This window comes from Numenius arquata, chromosome 6 (genome assembly GCF_964106895.1).
Source record: "Numenius arquata chromosome 6, bNumArq3.hap1.1, whole genome shotgun sequence".
NCBI classification, from domain to species: domain Eukaryota; kingdom Metazoa; phylum Chordata; class Aves; order Charadriiformes; family Scolopacidae; genus Numenius; species Numenius arquata.
Window position 1 is genome coordinate 46820609 of NC_133581.1, and position 16555 is coordinate 46837163.

Genomic DNA, 16555 nt, shown 5'->3' on the forward strand with positions numbered 1-16555 from the left:
TTCAAAGCATCATATACAAGGAATGAACTCTATATCAGAATCAAAACACACACACACTTGTTTCAGACACCCCAACAACACAACATTGCCTCCAATGGGGCGTAAATCTGTTTCTTCGGTGTCTCTTGATATGCAGAGATGGTACATGGACTAGACGAAGCCAGAGTACGACTAACACACAGGCAGGCTAAGAAACTTTCACGATTGCAGGGAACATCATTAAGTCATAATCTGTTTAGCTGATGATACATACAATCATTGCCTGAGTCATCTGAAAATGTGAAACAATGGCTCTGAGCATGGTAAACTTTGTCATTAATCTGACAGTATGTCAGTCTCATGACTGGAAGGAGGGGGAGAGGGACAGCAGGGATTCTGCCACTTCAGCAGACAGATCTATGGGTGGAGCAGGAGTAGAGAAGTACAGTAAGCCTGACTCAGTCTCCAGCAAATACACTCCTGATGCTTCAGCAACATGACTGAACTTTACACTCAGGACACTCGGTGCCTGTCACACTCAATAAGGAAATGGCATCTCTTACTGGTGAGCAACAATGCGGGGAGGAATCAAATGGCAAAGAAGCAGCAAAGCAGAGGAACCAGGGTTTAAAACCTGGATTTTAAAACCTCACATGATCTAAATAAATACTAGCACTGACATACCTGATTTGGGGCTGTCATGCAAGGGAACCCTCTTCTTTAGATAAACAGAGTGTCCGCCCTTAACCTCCTGAACTATCAATTCTCCTTGTCTAATACTGCAGAAAGGTTATGCGGCAGTGCCCTGTGCTTCCTCACATTTAAAGTTAGGATAGCCAAGGGCAACAAAGACTCCTTCCTCTCTAGCCTGATAGCAGAGTTCTTCCTTCCTTTTGTTCACATAAAGAACAAACACCAAGTTGAACAATAACAGTGGATGCTTCATTATGATGCTCTCCTGGGCACCCAGCCCTGGTTAGCATTATCTTCCCACTTGGTTTTGTTTTGAAGGAAACCAGGAATCGTCCTTTCAATTGCTGGTGTTTCAAGATCAACATTATCTCTACTTCCTCTAATTTCCAGTCTCCTTATTTTACCAACAATATGTGGCACTATGAAAAAAAAAGAAGACAGAACCAACAAACGGAGAAAATTGCCAGTCTAAGAGGCAAGAACTAACAGAAGGCCATTTAAACGAGCTTTCTCTGATCCAGATAAGCTACTGATTCTGAGCATTAGGGAAAAAAAAAACAAAAACAAAGCAAGCCAAACCAACTTAATCCTTGGCAACTATTGAAGGAAGTGCACATGAGGAACACAGTTTAGGCTTGAACTATACTTTATTTGAAAACATCCAGGAATCTGATCATGCTTCCTGAAGTCAACATCAGCACCAAGCCCCTCCCTGTCACCTCTCCTACTTTATGGACAAAAAGGCCTTTAGTCATTCAACAAAATCCATACCCTCTGATCTGTAACAGACAGGTGGCAAACCTGATTTACCACAGACTCATCACTTGTGCATTCCTGCAGACTTTTACTTTTCTTGGACAAGTAATTGTTTTGGACAAGTTACTAAATTATCACTCACTTTTTAGACTAAGGGAAGGAAAGGTGACCAAATTTAATGACAATTGTGCAGTCCTCTCTGGACCATCAACTCAGTCATAGTCAAGAAGATACACTGAAAACAGGTGTCGGTGGACGCAGTTGTTCCAGTGGTGACTGGTAAGGGGAGCAAAGTGGGGCAGACAGCTTCATCCTCAGCCAAGGCACTTTTTCTGCAAAGATCTGTCCACAAAAGACATACTCTTGAACTGAGGGTGAGGGAAGCCAGACACAGTTAGTGCCAGGCTGTCAGCTGCAGCCCTCGGGTGAGCCAGCTCATTTGCCCCCTCTGCCAGAAGAGGACTCAAGTTTGCAGGTTCAGTTTGTGGGCTGAAGGTTCCTCTGCCCTTGAGTAATACAGCAGCAAGCTGTGTCCTTCCAGAGCCCAGACAGCTGGGACCAGCTGGAGGGACACCTTTCTCCCTTCACACTCAGACATGACAGTGGAATTTAATTCCTTTTACACTGGAGAAATCTGGACTCGTTCTGGCTTCTGGCACTGCTTAGGAACCTTTCTTAAGGCACAACAAATCTTCCAAATGAAAATCAAGCAGTGCCTCGGGTGGCTGCTTGTCCTTGCTGCTGCTAGGAGCTCCCGTAGGTGGAAGGCTATGGGTCAGTTGTGTTACCCCTCATTCCCCACCTCGGCCTAATCCACATTTCAGAGAAAAGGGGGGAGCAAACCTGTTTCTCAAGGAACAGAAAGTATTCTGGATGAATAAAAGTTAGCTCTGTTAAACTCCAGGAAAGTCCTATTCAGTATTACTCAGCTGGAAGGACTGTAGTGATGAAGCAAGGCCACAAAGATGTAGGGGGAAGAAGGCTGAAAGGCAAAGAAGAAACAACATACCTTTGAGCTCTGGTGTGCACAGCATGAGGCCCTGCCTCTGTATCAAATATGAAGGTGGTTGGGATCACGTTACAGAACTATCAGAGTTATGCTTTAACCACCCTAATTTAGCGGTTTTGGCTTTTGCTACCACATTAGAATACATTGGCTTGATTTTCAAAGGTAACAAGCACCTACAGCTCCCACTGACTTTAGTGACAGCTGCAGCTCTAAAAATCAATTTAAGATAGTTTGCATATTGAGAAGAACTGAAGGAAAATAAAAGGCCTATTGTGAGGATACGAAGAGTTTAAACACTGCTGATGGGTGGTATATGAGTCCCTTCCCCTTTCAAATGAATTTAACTTCATGTTTTGTTTGGTTTTCCTGTTGATGCATCCTGCACCCTCCAGTGCTAAGCTGGTGGGATCCCACATACTTTTCCTGGCATGTGGAGTTTAAAATAAGAGACCTCAGCAATCGGATATCCTCAGCATTTCCAGCTATTGAACACAATCATGAGTACTGTGATCCAATTTCAGAGAAGAAAAGAAAAGATATATAGGAACATTCTCCCTGTGCTGGTACGGGGCAGACAAAAGAAAACTAAGCAAACAGGATGTTCTGCTCCTCTGTGAACTTCAGCAAATGGCCACGGCAGACAGGATACAGTCTACAAACACACAGCTGCAATGTATGTGCCTGGCTGCCCAATACCTTGTTCTGGGTAATTCACTCACAGCACAAATAAGGCATGAAGAAAGTAAAAGGTGTAGCATGCAGACCCCTCCTGACGTGCCTCAAGTCATTCATCAAACACGCACAGCTTGAAGGAGGAACGTGGTGTTTCCTATATGCTACTAAGCAAGAGTCTCATCCCTAAGCTCACTCAGAACATCTTCAAGAGCACAACGCTTTGTGTTCATGACTCAGGACATCAGCCTGTTCTAAGCGTATTCACTCAGTAGTAAGGCACATCCCAGCTGAGGCCTCCACAATGGCACTCTGAGAAATCACCCTGTTGCAGACTGCTTGGTAGCACTCTAATAGTCCCACAACATTTTCTAGAAATGTCACTCTGCTGCTCCTTCTGGAGAGCACACCTTCACAGGGTGTTGGATTATACGGGAGATTGTTTCTGTAATGCAAAAGCTGGGAAGTTTAAATCAAAATGAGATTCAGTGGATAATAAAGCAAGTTCTTTTCAGCAACAACATCTCTTGTTGAAATGTTAATTGTAGCATCATCTGCCTGTGCTTCCTCTTCAGCCATGCAGTCATGCGTGCACTGCCTTGCCTCAGTGGAGCCCTAAGGCAGGCCCTCTAAGGTTATTCAGGTGGCAAACCAAGGAACAGCCAGGGCTGATACACCATGCTCTAACAAACCACTGACTAAACTTGTTGCCTCTCATCTCTGTAATCCTTGGTTAACTCAATCCAGCCCTGAAATTTAAGATCGCAAATTTTTCAGGGGTCTTCACAGAACTGAATGACAACGGGCCAAGATTCTAGTTTCACTGGAACATAAACAATGAGGACAAGTGCTACAACAATCATTAACGCCATGTTAAAAGTTCAAATGAACACTACAGAAAATACTTCACAGAAACAGCCCAACATTATTAATTTTAGGGAACAATTTTAATAAGAAAAACCTTTTGAAGTAAAAACCTGTTTGTTGGGAGGGTTTATCACGTGTGTCTGTTTCTATGAAAGTGCTACATATTCCTGTTTCATCTTATCAAGACAGATTTAAACTCATGATAATATCGGTTAAATTTGTGGTCAATCCAGTTTTAAAGACAGGGCAAGCCTACACATCAGATACAAAGAGACCTTTGGTTGTTCTAGGTGTGTTAATTCTGAAAACACAGACAAAGTTTCAAAGAAAAACAGCGCTGGGGCCAAAGCAGTGGGAACCCTATTTGCAAAATGTCATCCCTGCACTAATAAGCCCCTCCTCAGGCAAAGTTTTTAGTTTAGATGAAGCACTATTCAAATGTGCCAATCTACACAGGATTGCACTTCCAGACTCTACTGCTACACCACTCCCCCCTCCCCAGCACAGGGAACAATAAAGGGCCCAGCAACCAGGTCCCTTCAGCAGCCAGGCTGTACAGGCAGAGATTTTACAAGAATTTAACACGGAGAATACATAAAGTCCTATAGCTAAAGAAAAGTTGCATGCACTACCACGGTTAAGTCATTTGGGTCGTAGTCCTTTATTGCTAACTGGAGTTTTACAAGATGGAATGACAGTAGTGATGACTTCACCAAACATGCTAGTGGTGAAGCCAGAACAGACATAACCTCTGAGGACAGCATAAGAAATCTAGTTGCACCTGTGTGAGAAAGGGGTAAAGCACAGTGAGACTTAACTGCCTTTTACTTTCTTAAGTTGCACACAAAAGCATGAGACTTTCCTCTGGCTGAAAAACGTGTTTCTGGACAGACCTTTTTTTGGCTTCCTACTCATGAATACGTTCGCTTAAGAACTTTAAGTCCATTTTAGGTACATTTGACCTTATTCTACAAATCTGCAGCTTGAAAGATGTAACACCTATGTTAATTCCAGGCAATTACTAGTAGAGTCTTGGTCTTCTATGAAAACGTTCAGTTCCCAGAACAATATACCGTCACAAATCACAGATACTACCTCTAATCAACAGACAACTTCACTCCTTATGTTAAAAGGCTTTTGGAAAAAAGGCCATTTGCTTTAGCACTGTGCTGAAAACACAGGGGAGCAGCTGACTTTGATCAGGAATTCATTACAGAGAGACTGGTAAGGAGAACATTTCTCTGAAGTGAGAGCATTTTGTCCCAGGAAGCCAGCCTTGAAAAGGAAAACGTCTTTGCAAATACAGACTTCTACTCTTCAGCTCACTGTCTTAACAACACTGGATTTAAAAAAAAAAAAAAAGTTTTGATTCACACTTGTGTCAATGAGAACAGATTTGGCACCTAGTTTTTTTTCATATTACATTTAGTAAAACTTAAGAAAAATTAAATGCTGGCACTTCAGTTGCAATCTAACATTTAGGGACATGTCTGGCTTCCAGAGCAAGAAAGCAGTTCTCTATCTTCAGTGTCTTTACATAATTGTTCAAAAATAAGCAGGTAATTCAATACTTTGTGCTAAACTTATTTATCCAGCATAATCTCCTCCCACAAGTTAAGCTCACAGCAAAAAGTATGGCCAGAAACTTTACCATTCTGTTGTCTATCTACTATGCCCCTAGAAAGATCACGTTTGCAGAGAGAAACATTGAATTTTATTTGACTGACAGTTTATTTTGGACCTAAACCCAAAATGCCTCTAGTCTTCCTTCACAATTAACATAGTTTCCCTCCACCTCTCTTCATTACTATTTTTAGTTGGGTTTGCATCTGTGCTTTGTTCCTCTGGACTCCTTCATTTGTCAGCCATGGAGTTTGGCAGCTCCAACGAGGCTTTGCCAATGCTGCTGCAGAGCAGTAGAGCGATTCCCAAAAAGCCACCTACTGAGGACCCCCTCAAGCAAGCAAACGCCATTCCTGGGTCAGGTTCAGTAACTCATTCCCCAAAATGCCATGAACTGCCTGAACAAAAGGACATTTTCATTGATGTCAGTTACATCTGTACTGGTGATTTTGCTGGCATTGGGATGATGGAAGTCTTATTTTTTTCGCATTCCTTACTGCCAGGATAGACTTAGCTACAAACCGATCATGCTTTTATGCTTTCATTATTACAAACCTGTTAGAAATAGCATGAGGTTTTCAGTGTCCTGCGGGGAATACAGCAAAAACGGTTCCACCCCACAGAGATCCTAACAATGATCAGTTCATCTTTATCCCTCCAACAGGGCCGGAAATCACCAGTGGCACTGCAAATCTGTTACCATCTCAATAGCAATGCACAACTTTATTCCCATTAATCTGTCTTCTATCCATTCACACATCAAGTACAACCCTGCTTCATTTTACAGATTATATCCATGTTGCTCCAGACAAAGGTCACTTTATAGTTACAGTTCTTCAATTGAATGAAAGCTTTTGATGCAGTAAATCATTGTTTCTCACTGTTCAAACTCACACAATACAATACAAATAATGCTGCCCTTTCTTTCAGAATTCCCTTTCTACCTCACTACTCATTACCAAAGCATTTCTTTACAAAATAAAATGAGGCACTTTTCACTTGCTTCAGCCATATAAATTAGTTATAGCACTTTGGAGGCCGTTTGCCATGCTGCACTACTAATCCAGATCCTATGCTATTTTGAGATCAAAACGAGCCTCATTCATTACATCAGTGACAAATGAAACATAACATACCAAGATTTAGCTGTTCCTAGATCTTTTCCCCCTCAGTACTGCAAAACTTAAAACCTAAGACACTCTCTTCCAAGTGCCACATATCTTTTTTTTCTACTTATCAGAAGTCACCTATCTGAATAAGACACTACAGGCAAGGTGAGCGTGGTTGTGAACACACGGACACATGTGCAGTGGAAAAGAGGGCAGGAAAAAGGGTGCATTAATCAACTAACTAATCATCCACTCCAGTCCACAAAAACCAAACTCTTCCCTTTAGCAATACAAGGTATTTTGTCATTTCTTTGGGTAGTGAGGGGAATCAGTCAGCATGAAACACAAGTTTTGAGGTTAAATTTGCAGATAACTTCCTTTCAAAAGGAAGAATAAAAGATAGCAGGATAAATCTTAATGTCAAGTAACCTCATGCAAAACGGCAAACGTTTAATGGCAAGAGTGCTTTATTTAGCTTAGCACTGAAGGTCATAACAAGAACTGAGGCCAAAAGCTGAAGGCGGACAAATTCTAATCTGAAATACAGAGCAAGTATTTAGCAGCAAGGTAACTAAAGCTTGAAAACACTGTCAGGGAAAACCAGGCACTCACATTTCTTGATGTCTTCAAATAAAAGCAAATACCTCTCTAGAAAAAATGCTTCTGTGTAACATAAGGTATTGGGTACCTGAAGGAAACATTCATGATATATGGGAGGTCAGTTTGGATGAACTGCTGATTCCACCCATCTTTAAACCCTATGAAACTGAAAATAAACTCAAAAGCAAGTCCTAGCTCACCAGTATTATTTGCTTTATGTTTTCAGTGCTTCCAAGATCTTTCAGTGAAAAGCAATGTCAATCACTTGGTTAAAGCATTCAGCGAAAAGTCCCACTACACTCTCCAGTTGGCAACCAGCCACCATGTTCCCTGTCTTCTTTTGCAGCACCATGATGGAATAAGACTTACTTCTATAGACAGCTGAGCTACCAGTTGCTAATAGCTAGGGTCTGTTGCTAACTTGCATTTATGCCCCAGAACACTGCTGCTTCTAAAGCTAGATTTGGACGATTGTCTGTAGAATACAGCTTAAGTTTATTCAGCCTATCTTCTTTCTGGATATGTATGTGAGTGGCTGAGTGATATCTTCTAGTTCAGCTGACCTAACCCAGTATGTGTGCTACATTAGGCTTCAATGAAACTACAACAGGGCAAAACAGCCCAGAATCTGTTCTGATTGATACACCAGGAACAGAATTACCAGCTAATAATTTCCAGTCCAAAACAGAAATTATATCACTGCCAATGAGAAAAATCATCTTGTGACTTGCACCCTTAATCAAGTAGATCTGGAGCTGTTTGACTGTTATTCTTCTTTTTGACAGTATCACTTCATTTATTTTAACTAGTATATTGAATTAGGGAAGCAACAGCAAGTCCTTAAACAGAATACACAAGCAGACAGTAAAACTTCCATTATTTTGTGGTGCTTAGATGCAGGCTTCTGCCTCTCTGTTTAAGATCTCTACAAAATAGAGATTTGCTGTCAGACTGGATTTTGCAATCGGAATTCAGGTTCATCACGGAGTCACACTGTATGGCATGGCAGTACACTACATGACATCGTGTTGCAATGTAAAGCCAACTGAGGCTTTTTTGGGGTTTGCACTCCACCCTCTCCACTGCACAGAGCATACTGGAGCAAATGAAAGGAGGAGACTGAGGGATGACCTTCCTTGCTAGATCTCTGACTGGCCAGTCTTGCTTTCCAATCATGAAATTTCATTTCTCTAGTCTGCAAGTGGAAATAAAAAAAAAGAGTGAATAACTGGATTCTTTTCATCCCTGAACACTTTAAGTTTATAAAAGCAAAGAAGTTTTCTCCATGGCACCCTTGAGAAGCCTGGAGCTCTGCTCTGACAGTGTAAGAGAAGCAGTTCTGCCTTCACTAGGGTCTCCTCCGAACACTTCTCGAGGCCATGAGATGCAAAGATACCAGGGAAACAGAGCAGCGATTTACATTGACAAAGAGGATTTTGATACACTCCTCCAAATGGGGCAGCATTACCATCTTAATAGCCTTTTGCTCTCAGCTCTCTTCCTGAGGACGCTGGAGATTTTTGCGAATGGAGAACAGTTCCGCTTCCCATTTTAACTGCAACAATAGCAGAAGGGCTCCTTAAACTGCATCAAATAGCAGCCTGTGAAATCCCTAACTAGCCGCACTGCCTCTCCTGCCGTTTTATTATCCTCTGGCCCACAGAACAAAAGGGGGGGAGCTCCTCCTCATTTTTAGCCCATTCCACACATCCTAATCCCTCAGAGGTGGCAATGGAAATTGCTTGTGGAACTGTTAAATCACACTTTCACTTTGTCTTTCATTCCCCATTCACCCTCACTAATCAAGGAGTTTCCAGCCACATTTTCCGATATCAATTTGTTTATGGCCTATTGGTTAATGGTCCCAGGATGGGACCCCCTGCGTAAGAAGAAAGAATCCTGGGCATTTCAGCCAGCTGCTGCTTCTCACCAGTTCCCACACCCATCCACTTGTTCCCATCAGCCGCCCTGAATGTGCTCACCTCCTGACACCGACTGAATTAAACAACAAAGCCCGAATGGGAAAGCTGCCTTTGCAATCAGGCTGCGGGACAGATTCCACTTGTTAGCGCTGTACGATGTCCCTCACGCCGCAACGCAGGGACACTCCCTCACCGGCTGACCCGAGGCCAGTTGCCTTACTGACATCTTACATTGCATCCACTTCCCTTTGGAAAGAAGCACCAGCTACAACTCTCATAAATACTCTACCCTCTCTTGCACAAGGCAGCCTGGCACCACTTTCTGCATCTTATCCAAAACAGCCATTTCCAGGTGATTTGCTCACTTCCCCCTTCCACAGAAATAATGATCATTGAAATGTGGGATGAGAACATTCAATATTTACTTTGTGAGGTTTTTTTTTTTATTTTGTGTCCAGTATTTACTCAGTGAGACAGCTCACGTGTAAGCGCTTACAAGTCTTTGTAAAATAGTCTGGGACACATTATCAGGGGAACCATGCTCTTGGTTACTACCCATCTTGGAGATAAATAGCTAAAATGGAAACATAATGGTATAGTCAGAAAGTGAAAAAAAGGCTCACACAAAGAAGAGCTTCAAGCTGCCTTCCAAAACATACAAAGTATGTCCGATATCAAGACAGCATTTACTTAGAGAAATCCAAACTGATATCTCACCTGTTTTTAGAAAAATAGCGAATGATGTTTTAAACGTGCACCGCAGAAACATATGGACACAGGGAAAACAGCAATTGCCATACTCCTAATATAGTGCTGTCCTTCTATCAGAGAGTCCTGCTCCATCATCATTATGTGTTAACAGGCCCATTTGTTCTTTAAAGGTAGGGTTCAGTCCTTGGTAAGCTGTATTCCTGGCTCACAGAAAAGAACTGAAACAAATAAAGATCTTCTCTGAACAAATGCATCCTGTTTCTGAAATGGGAAATCTTTCTTTCCCAAAGTTTCCTTACATTAGTGCCTGAGGACAGAGCAGGAAATTGTCTGCCTTTTTTTATAATGACCAGAAACATCTCTGCAACTCAGAAGATACTTGAGATAGAAAAGTAGCTTGTCTTCTGCCCTGTACTGAATCAAAACATGTCTAGACCAACTCTTGCAAGTCATCTCAGTTTAAACTAGTAAAAACTGTTTCTAGTTCCTGTAGCCTGTTTAAAATTACCAGTACCAAATAAAGCAGACTCAATTCCCAGAATGGTGTCTAAGAACACACTGGGTATAGTATCCAAAGGTTTAGGAAACACTGGATGGACCCCCATATTATCATTATGTAGAGGTATCAAATGGAAGCAAAAATGCACAAAAAAATGCTTTTGTTTCTTCTATTTTCCTACATTATGTATCACCAGAGATGTAAGCGTATTTAGTCATTAGTAAATGTAAATATGTTACTGGTCTGGCACAGCCTGTGCGAAATGAGCAATCAGAAGGAAGAGAACTGTTCACATACCTTAAAATCTTTGTAGTGCTTTATGGGATCTCAATCACTGGAACCTGAGAAACAGCGATATTCACTTTTCTTAATGCCATGGCTGCGTATCAGAGTGTATCCTCTGAACAGAAAGTGACAGGCACTGACTAGTTTAATTTAGTTTGCTAAACTGACACAGCAATCAGGAGCCAGGCTGTGTATCAACAGACAGGAACTCAACAAAATTGATCTATGAATGTCTGTCAAACAGTGAGGACATTAAAGGAAGATTTATTGGGATAAACAGGGAAAAGAAGGGAAGAGCTGAACTTCTCTTTTTGCTGTGGTCTGAAAGTATATGATTTAGGACATGGCCACAAGGAACCCTAGTTCCGTGCTATCATGGTAGTAATATCCACCTTTTCAGTACACTACCTCATATCGTAGAGAATCTGAGGATTATTTACGACCATGGGGCGTTAGCATTAAAATGCTCACAAAAATAGAGAACAGATATTAATTTCCTGTATTTTTATTGATGTCAAGCCATTTGCTAAAGAAGAATCGTTTATCAGAGCATGTTATTAATGATAGATGGGTACGTTTCTCCTGGAGAAACCTATCCCGTAGGAGCAATGTTGCCAGAACCATTCTACTTTACCTTGACGGAAAACAGGGAGCCTTGATTAATAATTTTAGGGTTCATTCTTAGATCCATGGGAATATGCAACAACTAGTTCAGTATAATCCACAACAAAACACTGAACATAGCAGAAGGCTGCCCTTGTCAACCAGACTGTTTAAATATGTGGACTTTTAATTAGGTAGAAAGAGCACCATTTTCAACAATAGTTGCTGTTATGTACATTCAGCCTGCTTAAAATACCAACTGTAAAGACAAAACAACCAATGCTCTGGTCTTACCTTGAAGAACCAAGCCTGATTTCTCAATGGTGTAGAAAAAAGCAGAGAATGGAGCAACAGGGGATTTAGCAACCAGGAGCTGCAAAACAAACAAGTACTATGTAAGTACACATGCCTATAGCATACTGATCACAGCTCAAATCCATAGAATAATCTCACTGGATTTAACTTCCAGAAGTGGTAAAGCATACTGCAGAAATAACAAGGTAGTTACTGATCTAGCCCTGTCACTTATAGATAGCTGAAGTCTTCTCATAGGCATGTATAGATCATGCTGCAATTTTAAAAAGATTCACAGGTCCTAAAAAATCACCACCATGAAAACAGCAGGCTTTACTTGTCTTACTGGCATCCTGTTAAGCCTAATCATTCCTGTTGGTTCAAGGCAGTTGCACTCAGACAGGAGACGATTTTGAGCAAAACTGCAACTGCCACTGTGTAATGCAATTTTAATCACCTTTAGCTGTTCCATGGATGCAGCCTCTTGGCTTCTCCAAGAACTCCACCCGCCATCTTCCTCCTGCCCCTGGAAGCAGCATGGGCCACCCATGGGTCACCACATCGGGGACAGGAACATGCCATTGCAATTATCTGGATGTCCTCTTTTGCAAAAGGGATAACAACCAAGTCAAGCTTTATTCGAGGATCCTGTCCTTGGAGTTTCCGAATAGGAACTGAAATTCCCCCTGGGTGTTTAGTGCAATTGAATTTAGCTCAGCATTCAGGTGTGCTGGCCCTCCGTGGTCAGGCCAGAAACACCACAAGTTCTCTGGCTCCACTGCAGAGGAACCGTCCTCGGTGGAAGATGAGCTGCAGCAGAGCTCTGAAAACAAAGAAATGGGCTTCTTGGCCCGGTAGGGCACGTGGGATCTGCAGTGCCAGTCAAACTCCCACAAACCTGCCATTCTTTACTGTTTGGCTGTTTGATTCTTGCTGACTGCCGAGGACTGCTGCCTCATAGCCTGCCACAAAACAACCCCCATTCTGCCACCTACGTGAAAGTGACATTTTAATGATAGATTCAATAAGCTCTGCCCAGAGTGCAATCAGCACAAGCAGCGATCGAATGGTCACCATGTGGGCCCTGCAGAAGGCACTGATGGCAGAGGCTGAGGAGGAGAGCGTGCTGCTGCCCTGCCTCTGCCACAGAGCTGCTCAGCAAAGCTGAAACGCCTTTCTCTGCTCACCTCCTCAACAGCTGGAAAAGGCTGGGAACTGGAAACCAGCCCTTCACAGTGGTGGCCCTGCACCCTGGAAGAGCCTTCCTGCCTTCCCAGCCCCTGAGGACAAGGTCTGGGTGGGCGACTCCCCCTCAGCCCACCCTGATCCTGTGAGGGGATCTGCTCCGAGCACAGCAATATGGCAGAGCCCGAGCCGTGACTGCTGAAGACATGAAGCAGGCCTGCCAACTTCCATGTACTGATTTCACCTCACCGGGTGGTGAGGATCTGCCTAGCAGCCTGCTGTGGAACCATCCCGCACCTCCATGCCTAAATTGCCAAAGCCCTGTCAGATACTACACCCTCCCAGCCCAAGGCAGGCAGCCCTCTGTCACATACATCCAAATACAGGTTTCTTAGAATTACAGACAGTAACGATCTTATCTTTAGAGGTGTGGGGCACCAACAGGTCCTGCTGATTTCAAATGGAGTAAAAAAACTCCCATTATTTCCAAAGGTCATGCCCTAATTCCGCCAAATATTCAAGCAGTTGTAAGGGTCCCTGCACATGAATTTCGGTTGGTGGTGTCTAATGATCAGCAGGAAAAAGCGAGCAGGTTTTAAAAAAGCTGAGAGAGGCTACAGAAAAACGACGAAGTTCATGTTCACCAAGACTGCTCGTATTTCACCGAAAAGTCAGACCGTATTGAACCACTTCATAGATATACAGAACCGGGACATTTATTCCTACGTGTAAGATTAACAATATCAAGCATCAGAAGCTGGAGCTCTGCGGTGTCCTTATGTAACCAGAGGATTTGGCAGCAAATTCTCCTGCAAAATCAAGGTTCGTGTGACTTTCCTGTAGCACTTTAAATGCTAAGGGTACCTCTATAGTAGGTAGGTTTCATTTGTACTCGTATGTAGTCTGCATACAGGACCATGCTTAGATGGTCTTGCAATTCTTTTTCATCTGATCCTAATACGTATTGAAGAAACAAAATCCTCATAGCCGGTTCTTCAAATATAGCCACTATTGCCCACGCGTACCCATAGCTACCTAACATTACTGAGAGAGCGGGGGTTGTTCAGCCTGGAGAAGAAAAGGCTCTGGGGAGACCTCATAGCAGCCTTCCAATATCTGAAGGGAGCCTACAGGAGAGCTGGAGAAGGACTCTTTGTCAGGAGATGTAGTGACAGGACAAGGGGTAATGGTTTTAAATTGGAAGAGGGGAGGTTTAGATTAGATATTAGGAGGAAATTCTTTACTGTGAGGGTGGTGAGGCACTGGAACAGGTTGCCCAGGGAAGTTGTGGATGCCCCATCCCTGGAAGTGTTCAAGGCCAGGCTGGATGGGGCTTTGAGCAACCTGCTCTAGTGGGAGGTGTCCCTGCTCATGGCAGGGGGGTTGGAACTGGATGATCTTTAAGGTCCCTTCCAACTCTAACCATTCTATGATTCTATGATTTTTATCGTTTTCAGAATTTAAAGCAATCAGTCTCCCTTCTTCTTCAGACAGTAAAAAAAGGAAAAAAAAGGCAGGCACATAAAGACCACAAATAGAGCCAGAGAACATCAGACCACTGCAAATGTCAGTGTTTTCCTTTCAGTCGTATGAAGCTGGCAAAACCCCCTCAGGATGCGATATAACCTTTGCAAACTACTCCAAGTAGGAAAACTGCCACGCTAGCACTTTCCCCTCTTTCACGTTTAGTACCGTTCTCGCTGGAACAAACTCCTGGAGAAAGGAGAGGCATGTCACATCCCAAGTCTGTGACGCACCTTGACAAAACCCGAATTCCCCTGCCCGTCGTTATGCCCCGAGCCAGCAATTCCCACCGACGGGGCAGGAGGGGGACCCTGCTGGGGGACAGCAGAGTGCTTCGCACGCCCCCTCGGCTCTGAGAACACCAGGGAGAGGATGGGGTGGAAAAACTCTGGAAGCGCTCAGCTACAGAGTCTCCCACAACAGCTGGATGTTTAATCGGAAAGGCCCGAAGTGAAACAGTTACAAATCTGATGTCTAAGGTCAAATTTTTGGCATTCTGTGCAGTACTATGCACATAAATACTAACCTATACATGCACGCGCGCTAGGCACAGTTGTACGTGCAAATGGATAGACATTCAAATAACCCTATGTACATTTTGTTACTGCATTTTTATGCAGTTACAATATGTGCATAACTAAGTATAGCAATGAAAAAATATTATAAATCATATCCTTTCAGCAGCACGTCACAGGGCCCCTCTGAAAGGCTGCTGCTGCACAGTTAAATCTGAGGCTCAGAATAGCTTCCATTTTAGTGAAATGGGTACAGCTCAGAATATTCAAAGGTATTGCTTTATTTTGAATGTTTGCTTACTGAGAAAAATAATCTTTAAAGTATGATTGTATATTTCACAACCAGATAGAGTACACAGAGTGCTTTTTTTGTAACACCAAACTCTACATCAACATAACTTTAAAAAAAAAAGTAAATATGTATTTAGATTTGTGTTTCAACCAAAGAGAAAAAAAACTGTAAGAGGTCATTGCAAACCATCTTCTGGTTGGAATAGCCAACACAGAGGAGGTTCTTATGTAGGCACAAGGAACTTATAAAACATAGAAGGAAATACATATCAAAAAAAGAGAAAATGATGTTTTGAGGGCCAAGAAGTGGAAGTATAAATCAAGGATTAACAAAAATCAAGGTAATGTTGACCCTGGAAAGATTAATAACAATATCAAAAAAGAAATAAAAATTGGAGTTATAATATATGTGTATATATATACACCTCACAAAGTTACGGACCCACAAGGTGATGGTAGTCAGGACAATGGCAGATCCAACTGTACAGCGCACCACCATTAACACCTGGCAAAACCAGGGATACATCGGCCTTTCTGTAGAAGCCACTAAGGTATCTTTAATCTGGAATACCACGTACAGTACAGGTCACTCACGAACTCAAACTGCAAGAGATGGGCTATATGCTGGTGAGGAGAATGGAGTGCTCATCTCAGAGGCCATAGAAAAAAATTAGCTTAATGAATCTAGCAAAAATGAAGGCTGAACTGTTGTCTATGCATGTAAGTGAATGGGGAGAGGGAAAACAAGTGAATGGAGGAGGAAGAAACAGAAGAGCTTCTCAAACTGACAACACTGGCACAAGAACAAATGTGCAGCCACAAAGACATTTTGGCTAGAAATTTTAAAGTTTATAACTATCAGTAAAGTGAGATTCTGGAAGAGCCTTCAACTCAAAGAGGCAAGGCTAAAAAAAAATCTTTATCTTTAGGATTCAGATTAAAATATTTATGAAAGGGATACAAAGCAGTGCCTGGGATGCACTCCATGACCTGTGAAGTCTCTTTAACTCCTATGGGCATCCTGAGAAGCATCGAAGCCCTGTCAACTCATCTTTTATGCTGATAGAACTGACAGAGTTGGAATAATACATACTAACAATATCCCCTGATGGTCCATATGCAACTAAGGATCTTTGTGGTCAATAAACCAAGAAAAAGTTGCTGATTTTCAAATACAGAATTTATAATTTACAGTCTTCTCATCTCTATCTTCTAGTGAGCATCTGCTCCTCTCCCTAAGATTCCAAACAGCCGCCTGAGGATGTGGAGAACACAAGCGGTCTTCCAGGATAAACTCAGAAGCAGACAGCTCAGGCAGAACAGGCATTTTCTAAAACTCACATATATTTATCTCTATGTCTTGTTCCAATTCTAAATCAGTCCTGGCCAAAAACTGGAGAGAGAACAGAAAGGTTTAC

At 42.5% G+C, this 16555-nt stretch overlaps 1 protein-coding gene across 1 annotated transcript in view; it reads right to left on the bottom strand.

Moving 5' to 3' along the window:
• Positions 1-16555, bottom strand: part of RAD51B (RAD51 paralog B) — a 386975-nt gene that overhangs the window by 118412 nt on the left and 252008 nt on the right. The window contains exon 9 of the mRNA XM_074149437.1: positions 11623-11701. Within this exon, the coding sequence (XP_074005538.1) occupies positions 11623-11701 (79 nt within the window). The remainder of the gene's footprint in view (positions 1-11622; positions 11702-16555) is intronic.